The sequence below is a fragment of the Chenopodium album genome, chromosome 14 (genome assembly GCF_948465745.1).
Source record: "Chenopodium album chromosome 14, dcCheAlbu1.1, whole genome shotgun sequence".
In the NCBI taxonomy this organism is placed as follows: domain Eukaryota; kingdom Viridiplantae; phylum Streptophyta; class Magnoliopsida; order Caryophyllales; family Amaranthaceae; genus Chenopodium; species Chenopodium album.
The window spans coordinates 3,397,025-3,416,707 of NC_137847.1; the positions used below are offsets into that span (position 1 = coordinate 3,397,025).

Sequence of the window (19,683 nt, forward strand, 5' to 3'; positions counted from 1 at the left end):
TTGGACATTCGGAGTTTAAGTGGATTAATTTCAGATATGAGAATTTGTTTATTTTGTGCTCTAAGTGTAATAAAATTGGCCATAAGCAGAATTCTTGCTCTTTGAATTCTTGTATGACTGCTCCTTGTCTTGTTGATGGGCGTGGGTTGAGTAGGTCTGCTTCTTTGCCTGCCCATAATCTCTCAAATATGAATATTGGTTTAAAGAGAACTGAAAAATTTAGAACAACTACAGTAAATCTCAGAAGTCTTTTCAAAGGTATCAACCCATACCAACCCCAGAACATTAAATCCAACAAAAGACCCCCTGAGTTTGTTACTCCATCCCTCTCACCTTTGAAAAAGAGAAAATTTCAATCAAAACCTAGAACACAAATTAACCTTGTTCCAAATGATCCGAGCCAAACACAAACCCAGCCCACTTTCTCATTCCACAAAATATCTCTATGCGTTCCAAAAAAGAAGCAGCATTGTCATGGCTCCTTTCCAATACCACTCTCCAAGCCTAGTCCATCTACTCCATCTCCCCGATCCTCAAGGTTACATAAACGATTTCATCCTCTTAAGCGACCAAAACCTCCTTTTCTCAAGATGGCTTGTAATAAAGATATAGGTTGGAATTGGGCTAAGGAAATATTCCCTTCAAATCGTCGAGCATCAGTTTCTGATACGACAGCGCCTCCTGCAATTAATTCAACTAGGTGTTTCTCTTGCTTTACTCCTTCAAAGAAGAGGAAGAGATTGAGAGGAGTGGTTGTTACTTGTAAAACTTTCTCTACCACTATTAGTTCTGGTTCGTCTGGTTGTCTGCAATGCCTTTTACCCTTCAAGAAGAGGAAGGGTCAGGAAGGTTCGGTCTCAACTTCGACTATTTCTGTTGCGGGTTTGGTGGCACCCTTAGAGCCACCACGGTCGAGATGAGGATTGCAGCTTGGAACTGTAGGGGTCTTGGACAAGCGGACTCCCCTAAAGTTCTGTATCTTAGCTCTTTAGTCCGCTCTCAGAACTTGGATGTTGTGTTTTTGATGAAAACAATGGTTTCTGTAGATAATGTTGTTCATAGTTTAGCTTCTATTCCTTTTTCGGGTTGTTGTGGTGTGAATGCTATGGGCTTAAGTGGTGGTTTGTTTATCTTTTGGCTAGCTCCTTTTAGTGTAGTCCCGTTGTTTATATCCCCAAACTTTGTAGTTTGTAAGATATCAGTTGGTGAAGCAATAAAATATGTGATATTTGTGTATGGTGCGCCTCATATAGTTGATAGAATGGGGGTGTGGGTGTCTATAACTACTTTTGTCCAAACCTTTCCGAATATTTTGTTGATTGGTGATTTTAACCAAGTTGAGTATCTCTCAGACAAACTAGGTGGGTCTTCGTTTATACCGGGTAGATTGGATTTTATTCAGTGGCGTTTGGGTTTGGGATTAGTGGATGTTCCTTTTTCAGGTCCTGCTTACACTTGGACAAATAATAGGATAGAAGTGGACCCCACTTTTGAACGCCTGGACAGGGCATATGCATCTCATGATTGGTTTGTTGATTTTCCGGATTCACGAGTGCATCATCAACCCATTTTATTTTCAGATCATGCTGCTATTATTTTCTCGGACTCGGTATGTCGAGATACAATTCGAAGACCTTATAGGATTGAGAATTGGTGTTTATCTGCTCGGGATGTTTCAGGGATTGTTAAAGAAGGATGTCTTCTACAATTTGCGGGCTCTCCGTTGTTTTCCTTATCCCGTAGACTTGGTATTATTCGCGGGAAACTAAAAGACTGGTGCCTTGAACACAGGAAATCTTGGGGTATCAACTGGAAGGCCTTAAGTTCTGAATTATCATCTTGTTCTACTCAGTTGCAATCCCAGGTGGCGCGAGTCCTTTTCCTTAATATAAGGGAAGAACGGGTTGCGGAAGCCACAGCAGCTTTTCTTTACTGGAAACAACGGGCTAAGGTTAAATGGGATGTAGTTGGAGAATCTCACTCCCGCCTACTGTTCTCGGTTGTACAGGCTAGACGTCGCCGAAATTTGATAGTTAGCCTGAAGGATGATGCTGGACATTGGGTATCTGATTCTGATGGTCTTCGTGCTCTTATTCAGACTTTTTACGCAGATCTGTATACTCCTGTGTCTCAATCTGGGAACGGTCTTCCTTTACAGTGGGAAAATCTTGACCTTCCGATATTATCTTTGTCTCAAAAGAATTTGCTAATAGCTCCTTTCTCGGCTTCTGAAATTAAATCAGCACTGTTTCACATCGCAAATGATAAATCCCCTGGGCCGGATGGTTTTACCTCGGCTTTTTTCAAGACACACTGGGAGGATACAGGACATTTTGTGATCTCGGCGGTGCAGTACTTTTTTGCTCATGGTTATATGTTAAAGGATTGGAATAGAACTTTCTTGGTTCTTCTTCCTAAGATTTCTCAACCGGAGTTAGTGTCTCAGTTTCGGCCAATTGGGTTATGCAATGTTTTGTATAAATGTATTGCCAAATGTATCACGGGACGGCTGCGGGTGGTCCTCCCTTCTCTAGTTTCTGGATTTCAAAATGCTTTTTTTCCAGGCCGCCTGATCTCTGATAACGCTCTGGTAGCTCATGAGCTGCTCACCTTTATGAATAATTCAAAGGCTCGGAAGCGGTTTTATGCGGCCCTAAAGTTAGACATGAATAAGGCGTATGACAGAGTGCGGTGGGACTTCATGAGTCAGGTTTTACGGGCCTTTGGTTTTCCCCCGTATTGGGTTCATATTATTGAGCAATGTGTTACAACCGTTTCTTATCAGGTTCTGGTGAATGGGAGTCTTACACCTTCCTTTCGTCCACAGTGTGGTCTTCGGCAAGGAGATCCACTGTCGCCATATCTGTTTGTTCTGTGTATGGAAGTGCTATCAGCATCTCTTCGTCGGGCGGAACAACAATCATTGTTTTTTGGTCTCCGTGTTTCTAGAGGTGGCCCTTCGGTTTCCCACCTCTTTTTTGCAGATGACTTGCTGTTGTTTTTCCAGGTTTCGCCGCAGGCTTGTGATAATGTACTGGCTATCCTTTCTGATTTTTGTTCAGCTTCAGGCCAGATGATTAATCTTCAGAAATCCTTTGTCAAGTTCAGCCCAAATACTCCCCCTGACTTTCGGGATTTCTTGTCCCGCAGTCTTCGACTTCAATCAAAGGATTCACTTGGGACTTATCTTGGCTTGCCGGTTGATATAGGGCAAAGTAAGGTCTCGGAGTTCAGGTTCTTGATTGATAAGGTTGCTAATCGTCTGTCCGCTTTTGCTTCCCTACAATTGTCAGCTGCTGCTAATCTGGTCATTATAAACTCGGTGTTGGTGGCTTCCTTTAATCACATTTTCGGTCTTCAAGATTCCGTCTTCTTTTGCTTCCCAGATTGACAGTATGTTAGCTAGTTTCTGGTGGAGATCTTCTGGCTCTACTAAGGGCTTGGCCTTGCGCTCAGCTTCTCTTTTGCATTTGCCAAAAGGCTTGGGCGGTCTAGGTTTACGCAATGTTGCCTGTTTTAACTCAGCCCTCCTTGCTGGAACTGGATGGCGGATGATACATAATCCTCAGTTGATGGTTTCTCGCCTCATGTTTTCTAAGTACCCTTCTCTTGCTTCTGTTTCGGGCGCTTGAGTGTCTCGGCCCTCTTGGGGGTGTCGGGGTTTACAGATGGCGATGTTTGCAGTAGTTTCGGGTGTCCAGTGGAAGGTAGGTGGTGGTAGGAGTGTTAGTATTACAGCTGACGACTGGGCTCCTGGTGGTCCGGTTTTGTTTAAGTCTGGTTTATCCCAGTCGGAACTTCCGACTCATGTGTCTGATATCATTGATCTGCGTTCTAACGCGTGGGACCCCTCGAAGGTCCATCGATTTTTCGACAGCCCAACGGCTAATCGGATTTTAAGTTTAGATCGTCCATTGAAGCTCATGGATGACTTTGTGTATTGGAAATTTACTAAAGACGGCTCCTTTTCTACGAAGTCTGCTTATGCCCTCTTGCTCATGCAGACTTCTAGGCACTCTTATGGGGGATCTATTCCCTCTTCCTGGTGGGCAAAATTCTGGGGGCTTCCTCTCCTTCCTAAATGGAAGATCTTTGGCTGGAAAATAATTCAGTCTGGTCTTCCGGTGGCGGCAGCTCTAGTTGTTCGTGGCCTGTCTGTTGATCCTGTTTGCTGCTTTTGCCATAGGGAGCTGGAGACGGTGGACCATTTGTTCAGAGATTGTAACTTTGTTGTCTCTTTATGGGTCGGTAGTTCTTTTCGGTTTAATAGTCGGGTTCTTCTTCGCCTTCCTTTTCCTCATTGGTTTTCCTCGATGATTTCACTGTTGAGGGTTGCTAAGGACTGGGAAAACTTGATGCGTTTTTTCGCTCTTTTATGGGCTATTTGGCTTTCGCGTAATAATATCAGGTTTCGGCATCAGGTAGTCTCGCCAGATGATGTTCTGCTTCTTGCTTCTCAGTGGTTTATGCGGGGTCAACAAGCTTAGGATTTCCACAACCGTCCTTTCTCGGGGGATCTTCGGCCTAGGATACCTAGTTCAGGTATGGTGGCCACTCTTTGTGGGGAGATTGCTTCAAAATTTGATATCTGTTTGATTTTTGATGGGGCTTGGTCGTCCTTGGACAATTCGGCTGGTGCGGGTTGGATTTTTCGAGATTGTGATTCGCCTGTAGTGCGAGGAGGGGGTGCCCGTGCTTCTTTCTCCTCTTCAGCTCTCCATTCTGAGTTACAGGCTTGTTACTGGGGGTTAAGACATGTATGCGCAAGGGGTTTTCGTAGAATCCTCATTTTCTCTGATTGCGAACCTCTTTGTATGACGTTGGCCCAGAAACAACGTGACGACATTTCTCTCTGCTGGTTAATTCAGGATATTCGGGCTCTTTTGGCTACTGTTGAGGCCTGCAAGATTCAGAAAGTTCCAAGGCAATGGGTATCTCCAGCGCATTGGTTGGCTGGGAAGGTCGTGTTCGGGAGTTTCTTTTTTGGTCTTTTTAAGTTGTTTGTTTTTCCTTTCTTAGTTCTTACTGTCAAAAAAAAAAAAAAAAAAAAAAAAAAACTTAAAGCTAATTGCCGAACATGGCCATTAAGATTCAAGGCCTTCATACTCATATACTCCCTCCGTCTCCAAAATTTCGACCCTTTTGAGTTGATTTCGTGGTTATTAAGAAACTTAAATAAAAAGAAATAAAAACATATTGGAAAGATAAATTTACATGGGGTTTGTAAAAAAATAGAGAGATAAAGTATTAAAAATACACGAAAAAACAAAATTGTATATGGGGAAGCTAAGTTTGCACAAATATTGTTGTAAATTGATAAATATTTTAATGCAAATGGATCGATCATTTTAAGACTAAAATTAGGCCAAAAGAGTCGAACTTTTGGGGACGGAGGGAGTACAACTTAGTTCCAAATTGCACCTTGTTTAAAAAATTGCACTTCATTAGAAGTATCCAATGTAATTACTAGGGGTGAGCAAAAAATCAGGGTACCCAATTTTTGCTCACCCTGTAACCGGAACCTACAGGGTACCCTGTAACTTGATAAAAGTATTGCTTAAGTTCAAATTACGCACCAATTTTAACCTAATTTTAAAATAATAAATATCAAAATAACAATTATAGGTATTTGTATTAAATTTGCTAAACAATTATTTGCGAGTTCGGAGTATAAATTAGTGATCATTCAGTTTTTTTACAAAAAATTCTGCAAAAAGTTATTAAGGATATTAAAAGACATGGTACCATAAATCGGAACCTGCATGTTCTGGTTTCGGTTCCCAATTTTCATGAACCTGTGCAACAGATTCTGGTTCCGGCTTCCATTTTTAACAGAGTACCTTGTTATGCTCATCCCTAGTAATTACAATGGTTTCTATAATTTGAGAATCAATTATTCAATTTTGTAAAATCCTTTTCAATAATGTGTATTTAAATTAGTCTAAATCCCTTTCAACCTTTAAAAAAACATTTAAAATAAAGAAAAAGAAAAAATTGACGTTTTTGGTATACTATTACATGACATTCCACCAAATATTGCTCTTAGGATTGTCCCATTTTCTTTTTCTAGTCTTTTTCAAAATGGTTTGGCACTTTGGCCAAAGCTTCAATGCTTGATGGTTTGGCATCTATGCCATATATAAACTTACAAAGTAAATATTCTTTTCACAAAATTGACTATAAATTTTATGGAGTATTATTATTATTTTCATTTTCTCCTTTATAATTTTTCCGATATAATATTCTCTAAAGATCGGACACTATATAGGTAGCTTGAAATAATCCCACATGTCTATTTACTATCCATTTTTATTATATATTTGCTTAGATTAAACTGAACAATGTTGTTTTGACAAGATAATGGGATACAAGTCATACAAGTATACAAATATGCAACTTTGTTTGTTCTTTATAAAAATAGGAAAAAGATATATGCAGCCCTTAGAGCCGCATATAAGGAGCTAAAAATGGAAAGAATTAACAATAAATAAACATTTATTACACCGATTTACTCATAAATTGTCGATAAATTCCCAACTTAATACTAAAAAAGGAAGTATATTAAATGATTATATGCAACACCCAAAAAAATAAAATAAATTGTTACTCCAGCAAAGCGAGTACTAGGATGTTGCTTTTGTTTGAAATTAGTTGTCAAAATTAACTTCAATCCCTCTCAATTAAGAATGCCATTAATGGTTCACAATGTTTGGGAATGGTTAGACAAAATAAATAGTGCAGTCGTACTTAACTTTTTCTTTGTTTTTTGATGGAATAAATGATTAATTGTATATATTTTCTTATATTCTACTCTAGCAATTAAACATACATTACCAAATAATATCTCCGTATTCTTTTTGTTAACATTAAGGTATGATTATGAATATATATATCATCACATACATCAAAGAAGAGTGTATCTACACAATTAAGTTACAAGAAAACTAATTCAAAACATTAGGAAAAGATATTCCTACATTATAGATATTCCAAAATATCTACTAACAACATTGCTTTTTTTTTTTTTCCTAATTATAGAGATTGAATTTACACGTGAGATTACTCTCATAATTTATTTCCAATAGAAACAAAGATTCTAGAGACTTCATATCTAATCAATTTGTTTAAGAATTTGTACTGAGCTGGTTCTATTGATTTCAATTGCAATTTGTTGGGGTACGCTTTTGATCAAGAATTCAAACTACAAGGCAACTCTCTCTATTTTTGCTTAAATTGATACGATGTCTAACAAATTTTTAATGTACTGTAAATTTTGTTCATAATGAATGAATTCCTATTTTTCACGACTTCAATCTTGAAAATTTACCCTAAGGCAAATGAGCATGTCGAATGCAACTACAACTTGTTTTCTGTTTGAAGCTAGATGAGATAAATGATCATTTGTGAAAAATTGGGGTGGGGAAGAGGAGGCGGATGTGTTTGAGGAATAGGTATAGGTTAATCTCGGAAATTGTCAAAGATTTGTTGAGATCCGCAACTGGTATGATATTCATCATCAAGTAGTATTTGGTGTAGTTGGTAAGAATTTCACCTTATAACCTTAAAATTATAAGTTTGGTCCCCATTAACCTAGATTTATAGCTTACTTGGGAAGTTGGGATTATTGGGAGATGTCACGACTCACGACCAACTAACCTAGTATAGTTGTTCTCCTTACCAAAAAAAAATCAAAGTTATAGCAATCATGACTATAGATTAGAAGCCAAAAACAAATTTGTTACACACATGAAATTAAATGTAATCATTGTGTAAACATATAGTAAAGAATTTCCATTTTGAAATAAATAATGTCAGTTTATCTTCAAAAAAAAAAAAAAAAAAAATCAAGTTATTCAATTAGCAAAAAATAATAATTAAAGTAAAGGTTTATAAATTTTGTGGTGGTAACATCTAAACAGTCCACCTCCAGAGCTTAGCATGACTACAATTGAGCTTTTTTTCTTTTTTACATCTTTAAAATCTGAACAGATAGAATATGAGCGCACCAAAACTAAAGACTAAAAAAAAGAAACATTTTTTTTCAGATGATAGAGATTTACTAATATCACACAAACCAATTTTCCAGCTTTTCTTTCCCCTTTTATTGATTTGAATCTTGGATTAAAGTGTAATTGGTTTATTGATCACTTTACTAGTGGAGTGGGATAATGAATAGATGAGATGTGTGCGTATGTTAACTGTTGAGCAAACATGATTTTGATTGATTTTGAACTTTTCCTTTCATTGTAATTCCTAGCACTATGCAATATGTTGAGCAACATTTCTCATCTTAACAAGTTAAGAGTTGTGTTGTTACAAAGAACGAATTAACATAAACATATTACTGTGGAATGACATTTTCATGTATGGCTGTAAAGGGGTGTTTGTATAGTCTAGATATCGAGCTTGGTGTTGATATGTTGAAAGAGTTTTCCATTTAAGAAGCATGATTTCAGTGTTGATTGATGATGTCAGTCAAAGTAGTTGAGATCGATTGGCCGAAAATCTTTGTTCATGTAGCTGACTCCATCGTTGAAATAGGTTACGATATTGATGTAGGTGGTGGTGGTGGTGGTAATGTAAGAAAATCACCAGTATGAAAACTCATTGGACTATCTACAATACATGAATATACACCTTAAAGAGACTGGTTATAAAACTCAAATTGTTTAAGCATGATTCTGGACTGTCTTATGCAACTTATCCACTCAATCTTGTAACAAAGTGATTTACTATATTCCTATATCTGCCACAGTCCTCCGATATGTGCCAAGTTTCCAAACCAATAGCCTTGCTAAAACAGAAATTGTTTTAAGTATTGATAACCTTGTTTTATTAGACACTATCAAAAGAATACATGTGAAGTACAATGAAAAATGTACTCTAATTGTACAGGTATTGAAATGAAATTGGCATTCTGCCATTGTTTTAGCTCCCATGATATGAATGGTTGCTTGTTTTTTGGAAACAGTCACTGTATCTTACTGCAATATTTACACATGCACATATGGAACCTCCCATCTACCAGTCATCAACAAAGCCTTACCCCATCTATCATCAAGTCGTCAACTGCCTATATACTGTCCAGCTTCTGCTGCAATTTCAGAAATCCAATTAGCAGCACTGCCAAAGAACAGCTCCCAAAACCAAAGATCCAAAGCAAGGACAGAGGAAAAGATAAGGAGTGCTAAGGTTTGATAACGATTTAATGGCCAGCCAGACACCTCAGCTAAGGTCCTCAGAAATGGGAATGAGTTGCTTTGTAAAGCTCGTTTCCTTATGGCCCAGGCAGTTACCCATTGAACTTGAGTAGGTACCAAGTCAAATTCCTCCCTCAATCGCCTCCCTAAATCTGGCATGTGCCCACCGCCATACAGTATGGCTATCTTATTATGGCCCTCATCAATAGCCTTTTGTAGTGCATCTATTGCTGCCTTGTTTCTCTCACCGATGATAACTGATTTTTCTTCAACGTCTGCTGTCCCTAGCGTGAACCTTCACATAAGAACATTTTTTCATTAGATAATAATTACTCCTGGGTATGATAACATACATGGTAAACCAAAACAAGCATCAAATACTCAACACAAGTTCCTAGTTTCCTACCTTCAAGTTCACTAAACTCAAAAGGATAAAGAAAAGAAAGCGCACACAGAGAAAAAGAAAAAAATAAAATAAAATAAAAATTTCAGCATTTAACTGCCTACTATTAACTATTAAGAGTTTCCTCTGACTTCTCTCATACTTGACTGGTTTATGTCCTCTGATTTGGCAGTTTTCTTTTTCAGCAAGTTATTGAAGACAACAAAATGGTGAATGTAAATGGTGTTCATACCATTCTTGGAATTATTGGCAACTTAACTTCATTCATCCGACTAGCATCACCAATGCCTACAATTTGGAGATTCCTGGAGAAAAAATCAGTGGAGGAGTTCACATTTCACCCTTAAGTTGCTGGGATAATGAATTGCATCCTGTGGGTATTCTATTCTATGCCATTTGTACACCCACATAGCATTCCAGTCACAACCGTGAACTGCCTTGGTCTCTTTATGAATGTTGCCTATGTCATTGTATACTGGATATATACAGTAAATAGTAAAAGGAATGAAATCAAAGTATGTCTTAGTGCTGAGTTGGGGGTTCTACTTTTCTTAGCTAGTGTGACGTTTCTAGCATTCCACAACCAGACGACAAGATCCAACTTTCTGGGAGTACTCTGCGATATCTTTGGGATTGTATTCTATGGAGCACCACTTACTGCTATGTGGAACGTTATCAAGACAAAAAGTGTTGAATTCATGCCACTGTCTCTATCCCTAATTGGATTTGCTAATGGAATTGTCTGGAGTTCATATGGTGTTCTCAGATTTGATCCCTATATTCTAATTAGCAATGCATTTGGAGCAATAGTCGGTGCCCTCCAACTTATATTGTATGTTGTCTACTGCAGGTCCAAACCAAAGGATGGCCCCAATCCAACCCCCCAAATTCAGCTATCAACTGGCACAAAAAGTTTAGCTACAGCTGCAGTTTGAGACTAACATGGATCTTTACTACCTCAAATTCCTTTCTTATCAGCCCTATGTTTTGTGTAACAATGGATTTTATAATTAATCAAACGGTCATAGCTTTATTCTTGTAAGTGAACAAAGAGGAGATCACAACAAAAGAACACATAACAATAATTAGTTAGGACATCATTATGATAGCTCAAAAATTCCTTGTATAGGTGTTTCAGAGTAGCACATGGCACTTAAATCAGACTATTCAGATATCCTGTGATCTTGCCTTCTCAGCAATACACAATCTATAGAAAGTGACTGAACTAGATAAGGTTCATTCCAGTATGTCATGAACTCAATGATAAAAAGTTTGAATTAAAAGCGGGGAGGTAGTAGTGCACACACTTTTCACTGACTCCACTTGCTCTCCAAAGTTAAGCAGAACCATCTTCAACATTATAATTTATTTATTTTTTTTTAATGGCCAGTTCATATTCAACAACAGATCATAAACAGTTTAAAAGATACTACAGTAGTATATTCAAACTAAGCAAAAAAAAAACAAGTGCTGATAATTCATGAAATGTAGTTGCATATATATAGAAAATCATGCCATATACTTACTCAGATGTGAGACGCTTTGCCAGGAAAACCTTCATTGCTGCACCAAAATCAAGCCGAGACAAAGCATCAAGCTCAGGGTAATCTGATACCTGGCCTCCAACATCAGTACAGATACCTCCAATAATAAGAAGGCCCACAAGTGGCATAGGAAGTACACGAGAAGCCCATAAAAGCTTGGATCTCCAAGGGTCAAGATTTTCAGGAATTTCCGGTTGTATCAAGGCTTTAGTCGATTTGAGGGTCATATCTCTTGCAAAGGTAAATAAACTTTCACCTCTTTCCATCTGAAAGATTTGAAGATAAAAAGAAGATATAAATCAAGTTTGAGCCTCTTGTTCTATCATTTTCAACTGCCAACATTCCATGAGCACAATCATGTCTACCTTCTCTAAGCAGATTGCAAAACACAAAACCTCATGGCTAAGGCCTCAGAGTCTAGGTTAGATCTGAAATTGTTGTTAATCAAGCACACATAATCACTTGACTACTCCCGATGTAAATTGTTTAGCATTTTATGGTGTATAATCATATTCAACACAACAATACATGGGATAGTAGACAAACAAAACAATGTTACAGTAGCAGAATGTTTATTACAAGCCCATAATTCACAGGAATCTTAGAGTAGATATTGTACCTGAAGTGACCTGAAGGTCTCAAAATCTAAGTCAGCATGGTACCAGTTCTCCGCCTGGTAATCAAGACAATCTAACTGGAAATCAAGCATAAGTATTCGAGCCATCTGTCTTTGAATAAATCCAAGAATATTAAAGCCTCGTGAGCGGGAAGATTTAAGCCTCCTTTTAGTCGCAGCATTTCGACGATTTTCTAAACTCTCTCTGCTAGCCACCATCTCATAAAGGACACAGTCATATGGTTCAAGATCCTTCTGCAAGTTAGCAAAATATCTGCACAGTAACAGACATTGGTTCATCAAAATGAGGACCGCAGTGAGTATACATCTAAGGACAGTTGCAAGCTAATTGATTGGCAACATGAGCTACATCAACAACAGTCCCAGCACCTACCAGAAAAAAGGAAAAGAAAAAAGGGGGAAACAATGAATGCAGTGGAGTGCAGCCCCCTAGCAGAGTAATATTTCGATTAGGACAATTTCCAATTCAATAACTCAGTTTGTAAAATTCAAATACAACTATGATATTAATTCAACCAGAAATTAGCCTCAAGTAACTAGATTCCCTGAGAATAGTATAAATATCATATTAAATAGATTCAATAACTAAATTTGTTTTAAGAATACTACCACCACTGAGCTAATCTCATGACATACTGAAACTCTAGCTATAGACAGAGGTGTTCCTGGAAACACCCTATACTATGTCTATCAAGTTAGCACCTACTCCATTTTACTTTTTCGATTACTTAATCATTTAATCCTAAAAAAATCATATCTTCTAACCTTCCACATTAACGCACTAATTCAGTGCTATAGACTAACCCCTCCATTTCACACAGTTAACTAACAAAAATTAGTATACACCGTGCTAATATTTGATATATTTAGTATCATATATACTACCTCTGTTAATTATTATTATGTGCAACAAAGGAATATTTTATGTCTCACAAATAATACCCATTTGTTGCACATAATAGTTAACGGGGGCAGTACTCCAGTTTGAGTTGCAGAACCTCCTCAGTTCAGTCAATTCAACAACAAGGCATAGTTAAAACTTAATTCATTCAAATTGGTGTTTCTGAAGCTCCAATTCTTTACCCATTATCACATCAATTAATCTCAAAAACACAGAAAATCGAAGAGAAAATTGATTTAGGTTGAAAACTTACTCTTTATCTGCAATGTGGATAGTAGAAACCAAATCAACCTGCAAAATTCAATCCACCCCCAAATTAAAACTTTTAATCAAAAATCAACAAACCTAATTACATTTATACTCCAAAAAAAAAAAGGGAAATTACCCTGAGAAAAGGGCGAAAAAGGGACCAAGGGAACTTCTTACGGAAACCAACAACAGCAGTCTGCAATTCACCATCACCGCCATCGGAGCTTTTACGAAACCTCATGAAATCAGCGATGGAATTGTTCTGAAAAAATTGGTCCGGCGAAGACGTCGTCAAATCATCTTCCAGCGGCGGAGATGGTGGTTGCCGGAAAACGGAGAAAGCTCGGGGAGGAGAGAGAAAGTTAGGGTTCCGGCGAGAGAAAGTGAAGAAGTGGGTAGGTTGAGGGTAGGAGAGAGAATCGGAGGAAGAAGAAGAGGTGGAAGGAAGAGGAGAGAGAATGGAGAGAGAGTGAGCTACCATTGTTGATGGTTGTGAGAGAAACAGAAAGATGAATCGGTTACCTCATTTTAGTCTGGTTCTCGTTTTTTCTGTTTCTTTCTGTTTTTTTTTTTCTTTAAAATAAAAAATAAAATAAAATTCTTTAAATAGAAATATCTTTTATTTTTACTGTAATTTTGCATTCACTTAATTTTCACTCATCCATATTACAATGAATTTTTCACAAAACTTTGTTAAAAAAAAATAAATGAAATGAAATGAAACATTAGCTTAGCTCTTTAAGATAATCTATAAGTTCCCGTTTAAAAAAAAAAAAAAAAAAAAGGTAATCCATAGGTAGTAATGGAGTACAATTTTTTTTCAATGGTTCAAAAAATTACAACATTAGCTTGATATACTTGTAATACGGAGTAATTATTAATGGTGTATATTGCAAGTAATTTTTCTGAAAAAAATTAGCTTAAAACATGTTTAAAAATAGAGTTGTTTAACAAGACTATGTCACGTGGCACCCTCTTTCTTTAATTAACATCTCATCACTTTGCCACCTCATATTTGCAAAGGATGTGTCATTTGAATATTTGATTAGTTAAGTTTAACGGTTTAAGTAACCATATAAATGGAGATCTAAGTAAATAATTATTAAAACAATCATAATCGCAAACCTTTCAAAAAAAAAAAAAAAAAAATCTCAACCCTTTCAAATCATATCTTCTACTAACCAAATTAGGCCTAAAAAATAAAAATTATGACTAAATTCTCCCAATGAGCATCATGAACACATCTTAATATGTTATATTCCGTGTAAAACTCTTTAATAGTTTAACTCCTATAGTTACTTCACTAACTTAGTTACTTGAATTAGTTGTATATCTATGACGTATGAATTACTCTAACTAATCTTTAGGATGACCGCAACAATTGTCTCTAAAAATTAACACTTGTTCTTTCGAAATATTACATGCTAAAGTGAGGTGTTAGGAGATCTATTCTTGACTTCTTGTACAAGTACATTGAGTTGTTGCTAAGGAATAAATAATTCCTTCATTCATACAAAAACTTGATTTTATTACAAAATTATCAGTACATTATATTAATCTTACAATCAATTATATAGATTTGTACTACATAAATTAAATATTACAAAAAAAAAAAAAAAAAAAAAGAGGGAAAAAAAAAAAGAAAGAAAGGGACAAAAGAATGGTCTTTCCTGCAGCACCAAGGATAGAGGAGTGATCAACAACTCTAGTAATAATTGAGGAAGATGATTGATGAACACCAAGAGGAAAGATTGATCATGACCCCTATGCCTTGAACTATTCGTAACTAATGCTTCTTAGCTATGGACAATCCCTTAGTTTGGTCCAGACCGCTCACTGCGACAGAGATCGAAGGCCTGCCTCTAAATCCTCTAAAGTGATTGTCAGCAACTCATCTGAGTCCATACAATCAAAGCTAAGCCTAAGGTCCAAATTCTCCCGAGCATTAACCAACATCGGATCAATCAAACCCCCATTCATTTCCTGTCGTTGCTTTACAGTGGTTTCTCTCTCAATCAACTCTGCAATAGTATCCAAAGTGCAGAGAGAATCTAACCTAAATCCATATAATAAACTACTTTCAACTTGGTTGTTCATCTTTACATGGGTAATGTTAGCAAGATCCTTAGAATTAAAATCATCAAAATAGAAAAACTTGGTCACCCTTCTGCAAAATCCTTCATTGGAACATATTACCCGTTTCATAGGCTCGCTGTATCCAGCGAATATGACAACTATCTTCCCATTGTCCATTATTGACATTATCTCTTCTAAAGCCTCCAATCCATAATCCTTATCATCTGATTTCTGCATTGGTATAAGACGGTAGGCTTCATCCACAAAAAGAATCCCCCCTTGAGCTTCTTTAATCTACGCAATATCCAGAAACAAATTGTTAGAGACAGTCATCAACAATCAAGTCTCAAATAATTTGACTAGTAGGGCAGGGGTAGAAGGGAAAATAAGGATAAGAACAATACCACTCTCCTAGTCTTTGGCCCAGTGTGACCAACGAATTCGCCCACCAAATCTGTCCTCTGCACTTCCGTCACTTTATCAGTTGGCAAAATTCCCACCATATGGAGTAATTTTCCAAGAATTCTGGCCACCATAGTTTTGCCTGTCAAGCAATAATAATCAGTCATTATTACATTGCATCTGATAAACAATCCATATGATGTGCCCTCCTCTATTATAGGAAGACAACAAAAAGTCATTCCAGATAATCTATTTGTAATTTTAAAAAATAATTACCATGTGCTTGGCATAATAATGCATACTGCTTTACAGAAAATCTATACTTAAAATTGCACATCGTGTATTGTTTATAATAATGCACATGCTATCTCTAATCCCATAATTTGTTGACTATTATAGATCACATAATACGAGCAGTCATATAATCATCATTCAACAATGAAATAGTAGTAAGATATATAATACCATGGCAATAGGGTTAATCCGTTTCAAGTAACAGGTTTTGCATGGCTGCCTTTTTTTTGGACAACTTTTGCATGGCTGCCTATTATGGCAATGTCAATAAAATAAGCATTCAACTGGCTCGTTCAGGCTTTAGTAGTAGGGGCAAGAATAGTAAATAAAAAAAACCACATTTTAAACAATCCTAAGTCAACCACCCAAGCAATTACCTGTTCCAGGATTGCCAAGAAATGCCATGTGAGGTGGTCTTCGAGCACCCACTTTTAATCCAAGTGCCCTACGCCTTTCATCGAGAAGCATTCCCCTTGCCCATTTCCTCAACTGCAATTTGAGGTCATGTAAACCCACAATGTTTGACAATTCACACTCAAGTTCATCCATCTTAGATTTCGTCTGACTACAAGTTTCAAGGGCTTTGCGCTTCCTCTGCTCCTCAAGAAATTGATTTAATAGTTGCCACAATTTCTCACTACCAGGACCCGGTGATAGATGGTTCAAAGGGGTCAGCCCATCCTGCATCAGAAATATCACACAATTGTGAAATTTAGCCCAGCTAGCATTTATAGTGACAGTAGAAAATACGTAAAAATGTTGTCCATTGACTCACGTCGTCCTTAGCATTGCAATCAGCATTATACTCAAGCAAGGTATTCACTGTAGAGCAGTCATCTGATCGAAGTGAATGCCAAACAGCAAGATGTAAGGGTGTCATTCCATTCTGCACAGAAATAAGTATGAGGCCTTACAAAGGTTCTAACAGGTTTACCAAGTCATCTGCATTATATTAGTATTTAGTAATGATATAACAGATGGAGAAAGAAAAGGCAAGTTACATTGGCTTTGGCCTCCACAAAAGCACCATGGGAAAGAAGCAGCTTCGCAGCTTCATTGCAGCCATTCTTTGCTGCCATATGTAATGGAGTTTCCCCGTACTGCAAAAAAAAAAAAAAAAAAAAAAAAAAATGAGAATACTATTAGGGATCAAAAATACAAAAAAGTTCACAACTCGCTGCAATTTTAGCACTCTTGCACAATTTACCAAAGTGCAAAAAGTCATACCATATTCTTGGCTTCCATTTCAACCTTCTCTAATCCCTTCCAGTTTAGCAAAACTTTAACAATCTCAACATTGTTGTAGCCAGCAGCAACATGAAGAGGAGTTTGCACCATCTGTAATTGTAAGAGGAATAAGTCAGTCAATATCAGCTGAAAGCAAAACTTCAAATGACAGCAACATGAAACAATCACATTCACTTAAAATTCACAGTACACAAGGGCAATTCCCTGATCTCGTCTTCTATATGAAGCCAATAGAGTGGACTCCGTTATTAAATACCAATCTACTTGATTCTAATGCAACTACCAATCTCTAACTGATGTAAGTAGTGGCACATTCCTTTCAAAACCCGAAAGCATCATTCTTTGCTCTTTGATTTGCCTTAGATAATAACTTTACAGTACATCAGAAAAATGCACCTTAAAGTTTTCTATAAGAGCAAAGATTCCAAGAAAGAACATTACATGCAAAAAGAGTTTCTTGAACAGAAGATCCTAATTTGAAAATCAATTACATGCATATGAAATTCTAATGGTGGCGATCAAATGACCCACTTCATTCTCAGATCCAACACAAATTAATACATATTGCAAAATTCAACAACTAATTTGCTTAAAACAATATAATTGAATATACAGATCCAAAATTCTGCATATAAACCAAAATCCCATCCCAGAAATCACACCAACAACCATAATTTAGCACCGACAAAGCTCATACCTTCATCAAAAACTAACACCCAGAAATCCCCGTTTCTCATTGTAAACAAAAACCAAAACCCTATTTCGCAAATTCAACAAAATCAAAACCACATTTCCCAAACTCAACAAAAATCCAACCCAGAAATCACATCAAAAACCATAATTTAGCACCGACAAAGCTCATACATCAAAGAAAATAACAAACTATAAAACCCAATTTCCCAAATTCAACAAAAATCAAAACCCCATTTCCCAAATTCATCAAAATCAACACCCCATTTCACAAATTACAAAAGAGAAGATTACATACCACAGGATTACGTTCATTAAGAAGAGAAGGGTTTTCTTTAAGCAATCTCTGAAACCCAACAAGATCACCAGACTAAGCATATCCATGAATGGTGATAGGCTTCAAAGATCTTGGGCGTTGATCCATAGCAGGCGCCATTTTTCTCTTTCTACTAATAAAATGATCAATTTTGTTCCTCTTTCTATTCCCTCTCTCCTTGGTTTAACAGAGGAGAGAGAAAGTAGCAAAAGAAGAGGATTATACAGAGGAGGAAGAAGAAGAAAGGCGTCTGCGTTTTCTGAGAATTTTCGTGTCGGAGTTAAAAGCGGGACACTGAGGAAGATGACTCGTTTTTATTGGGATTTGGAAGGTCCAAATCTATCAACGCGGTGGCTTGCTTTACCACTTACTATACTTACCACCCTACGTACAATATAACTATCATGTACTGTATAATTAAATAAGGAGTTTTGCCTGTAAACTCGGACTGACTTTAAATGTGTGAAGGTATGGTCCGTTAGGGTGCCTATACCTTCAGCCTGCCTCACTAAAATGGGATTTGTATAAGTGAAGTATTGTAGTGAAACTTGCTGAGCTTGAATATAGAGCAATTGGTCTTGATTGAAGCAATGTATGAGGTTGTAATTAGTGTTGATCGATGAATGAGATTCTAAGTTTCTAGCCATCAAGGTCTTATAAATGGAATAGATTGTAGTTGGTATCTATGGAGTAATAGTGTAATACATATTGTCATTCATGATTCGTCTTTAAATAATAGGCTGTGTCTGACTTTAATGGTCAAAACATATTGACTTTAATAGTGAATTTGTTTGAATTTATATTCTATTTAGGAATGATTCAAAGAATGCATTTAAACTTTAAAGCAACGAATCTTGATCAAGGTAGCTATGAGATTGTATAATTCTCAATCAATGTCTATATTATGTGATTATAACCATTATACAAGAATTGAAGTATTGTCATTTGTCATCGTCTACTTGTTTATATAAACAACTTTGTGTTAAAATGGTCAAAACATACAAAGTAATATGAGACCATATAGCAATTACAGGGTTGGGCAAGCTCACTCAAATGTTATGAATGCAAGCCTACTATGGAGTATTTGGTTTCCAGGCTCCAGCTAATATACGAAGTATAATCTATCCGATATTAGTCCATGTGGAATTTTGGATATGCAATATTAAAAAAAGAATAACAAAAAAAAAGAAAGAAAAAAAAAAAGACCATACCATGTAATTCATGTGGACGGTTGTGTAAACTGGATAATAACCTCCAAAAGGCAGGATAATACTACTCCCTAGTTGCAGCCTGTTATAGTACAGCAAATTACTGATAGTGATGTTGATTAAAGATTTCAACAATTGATTTTGCACGTTAAGTTGTTGCACCTGATCAATCAACATGCAAACAATGTTATTAATGTGATGCCAATATTTAGCACACTTGATAAGGATCTCATTAACAGTGTTTGTTAATCCCTGGACTGAATTTCATGAGCCCAATGTTGTTTCATCCTGTAGTGCCATTTTTCTGGCCTCATTTTAGAGCCCACCAATTAGTCAGTGGTTGTTGGCTGAGAAGTAGTCCGTCTTATTCGTTTTGATTGGTTTTCACGATCGGATTGAATTTTATTCGTTTTGATTGGTTTTCATGATCGGATTGAATTTTAATCGCAGTGATGAAAAATATACTACTCTCTATGTCTCATAACATAGTGTTATATTAACCATATTCATTTCAA

General features: G+C 36.7%; 2 protein-coding genes and 1 pseudogene across 2 annotated transcripts; 1 reads left to right on the forward strand and 2 right to left on the reverse strand.

Moving 5' to 3' along the window:
• Nucleotides 1–8,806: 8,806 nt before the first annotated feature.
• On the reverse strand, nt 8,807–13,501 carry LOC145579864 (uncharacterized). The gene is made up of 5 exons (XM_081637150.1): nt 13,071–13,501; nt 12,939–12,976; nt 11,767–12,037; nt 11,130–11,413; nt 8,807–9,495 (listed from the first exon to the last, which is right to left on the reverse strand). Exons 1-5 carry the CDS (start codon nt 13,413–13,415, stop codon nt 9,066–9,068), a joined length of 1,368 nt encoding a protein of 455 aa, XP_081493276.1. The 5' UTR covers nt 13,416–13,501; the 3' UTR covers nt 8,807–9,065.
• On the forward strand, nt 9,810–10,538 carry LOC145579865 (bidirectional sugar transporter SWEET6b pseudogene; annotated as a pseudogene).
• Nucleotides 13,502–14,445: 944 nt separating the features above from the next.
• Nucleotides 14,446–18,362, reverse strand: LOC145578589 (uncharacterized). The gene is made up of 7 exons (XM_081635889.1): nt 17,943–18,362; nt 16,934–17,044; nt 16,708–16,806; nt 16,482–16,592; nt 16,084–16,387; nt 15,415–15,554; nt 14,446–15,304 (listed from the first exon to the last, which is right to left on the reverse strand). Exons 2-7 carry the CDS (start codon nt 17,042–17,044, stop codon nt 14,768–14,770), a joined length of 1,302 nt encoding a protein of 433 aa, XP_081492015.1. The 5' UTR covers nt 17,943–18,362; the 3' UTR covers nt 14,446–14,767.
• Nucleotides 18,363–19,683: the final 1,321 nt, after the last annotated feature.

Coding starts and splice junctions, on each gene's coding strand:
- LOC145579864 (XM_081637150.1), bottom strand. CDS start 13,415: ATGGTAGCTCACTCTCTCTCCATTCTCTCTCCTCTTCCTTCCACCTCT. Junction 12,038..12,938: donor ATCCACATTGCAGATAAAGA/GTAAGTTTTCAA, acceptor GTTACTGTGCAG/ATATTTTGCTAACTTGCAGA. Junction 9,496..11,129: donor GCAAAGCGTCTCACATCTGA/GTAAGTATATGG, acceptor TCTTATGTGAAG/GTTCACGCTAGGGACAGCAG.
- LOC145578589 (XM_081635889.1), bottom strand. CDS start 17,044: ATGGTGCAAACTCCTCTTCATGTTGCTGCTGGCTACAACAATGTTGAG. Junction 16,593..16,707: donor TTGTGGAGGCCAAAGCCAAT/GTAACTTGCCTT, acceptor ATTTCTGTGCAG/AATGGAATGACACCCTTACA. Junction 15,305..15,414: donor GGCCAAAGACTAGGAGAGTG/GTATTGTTCTTA, acceptor GATATTGCGTAG/ATTAAAGAAGCTCAAGGGGG.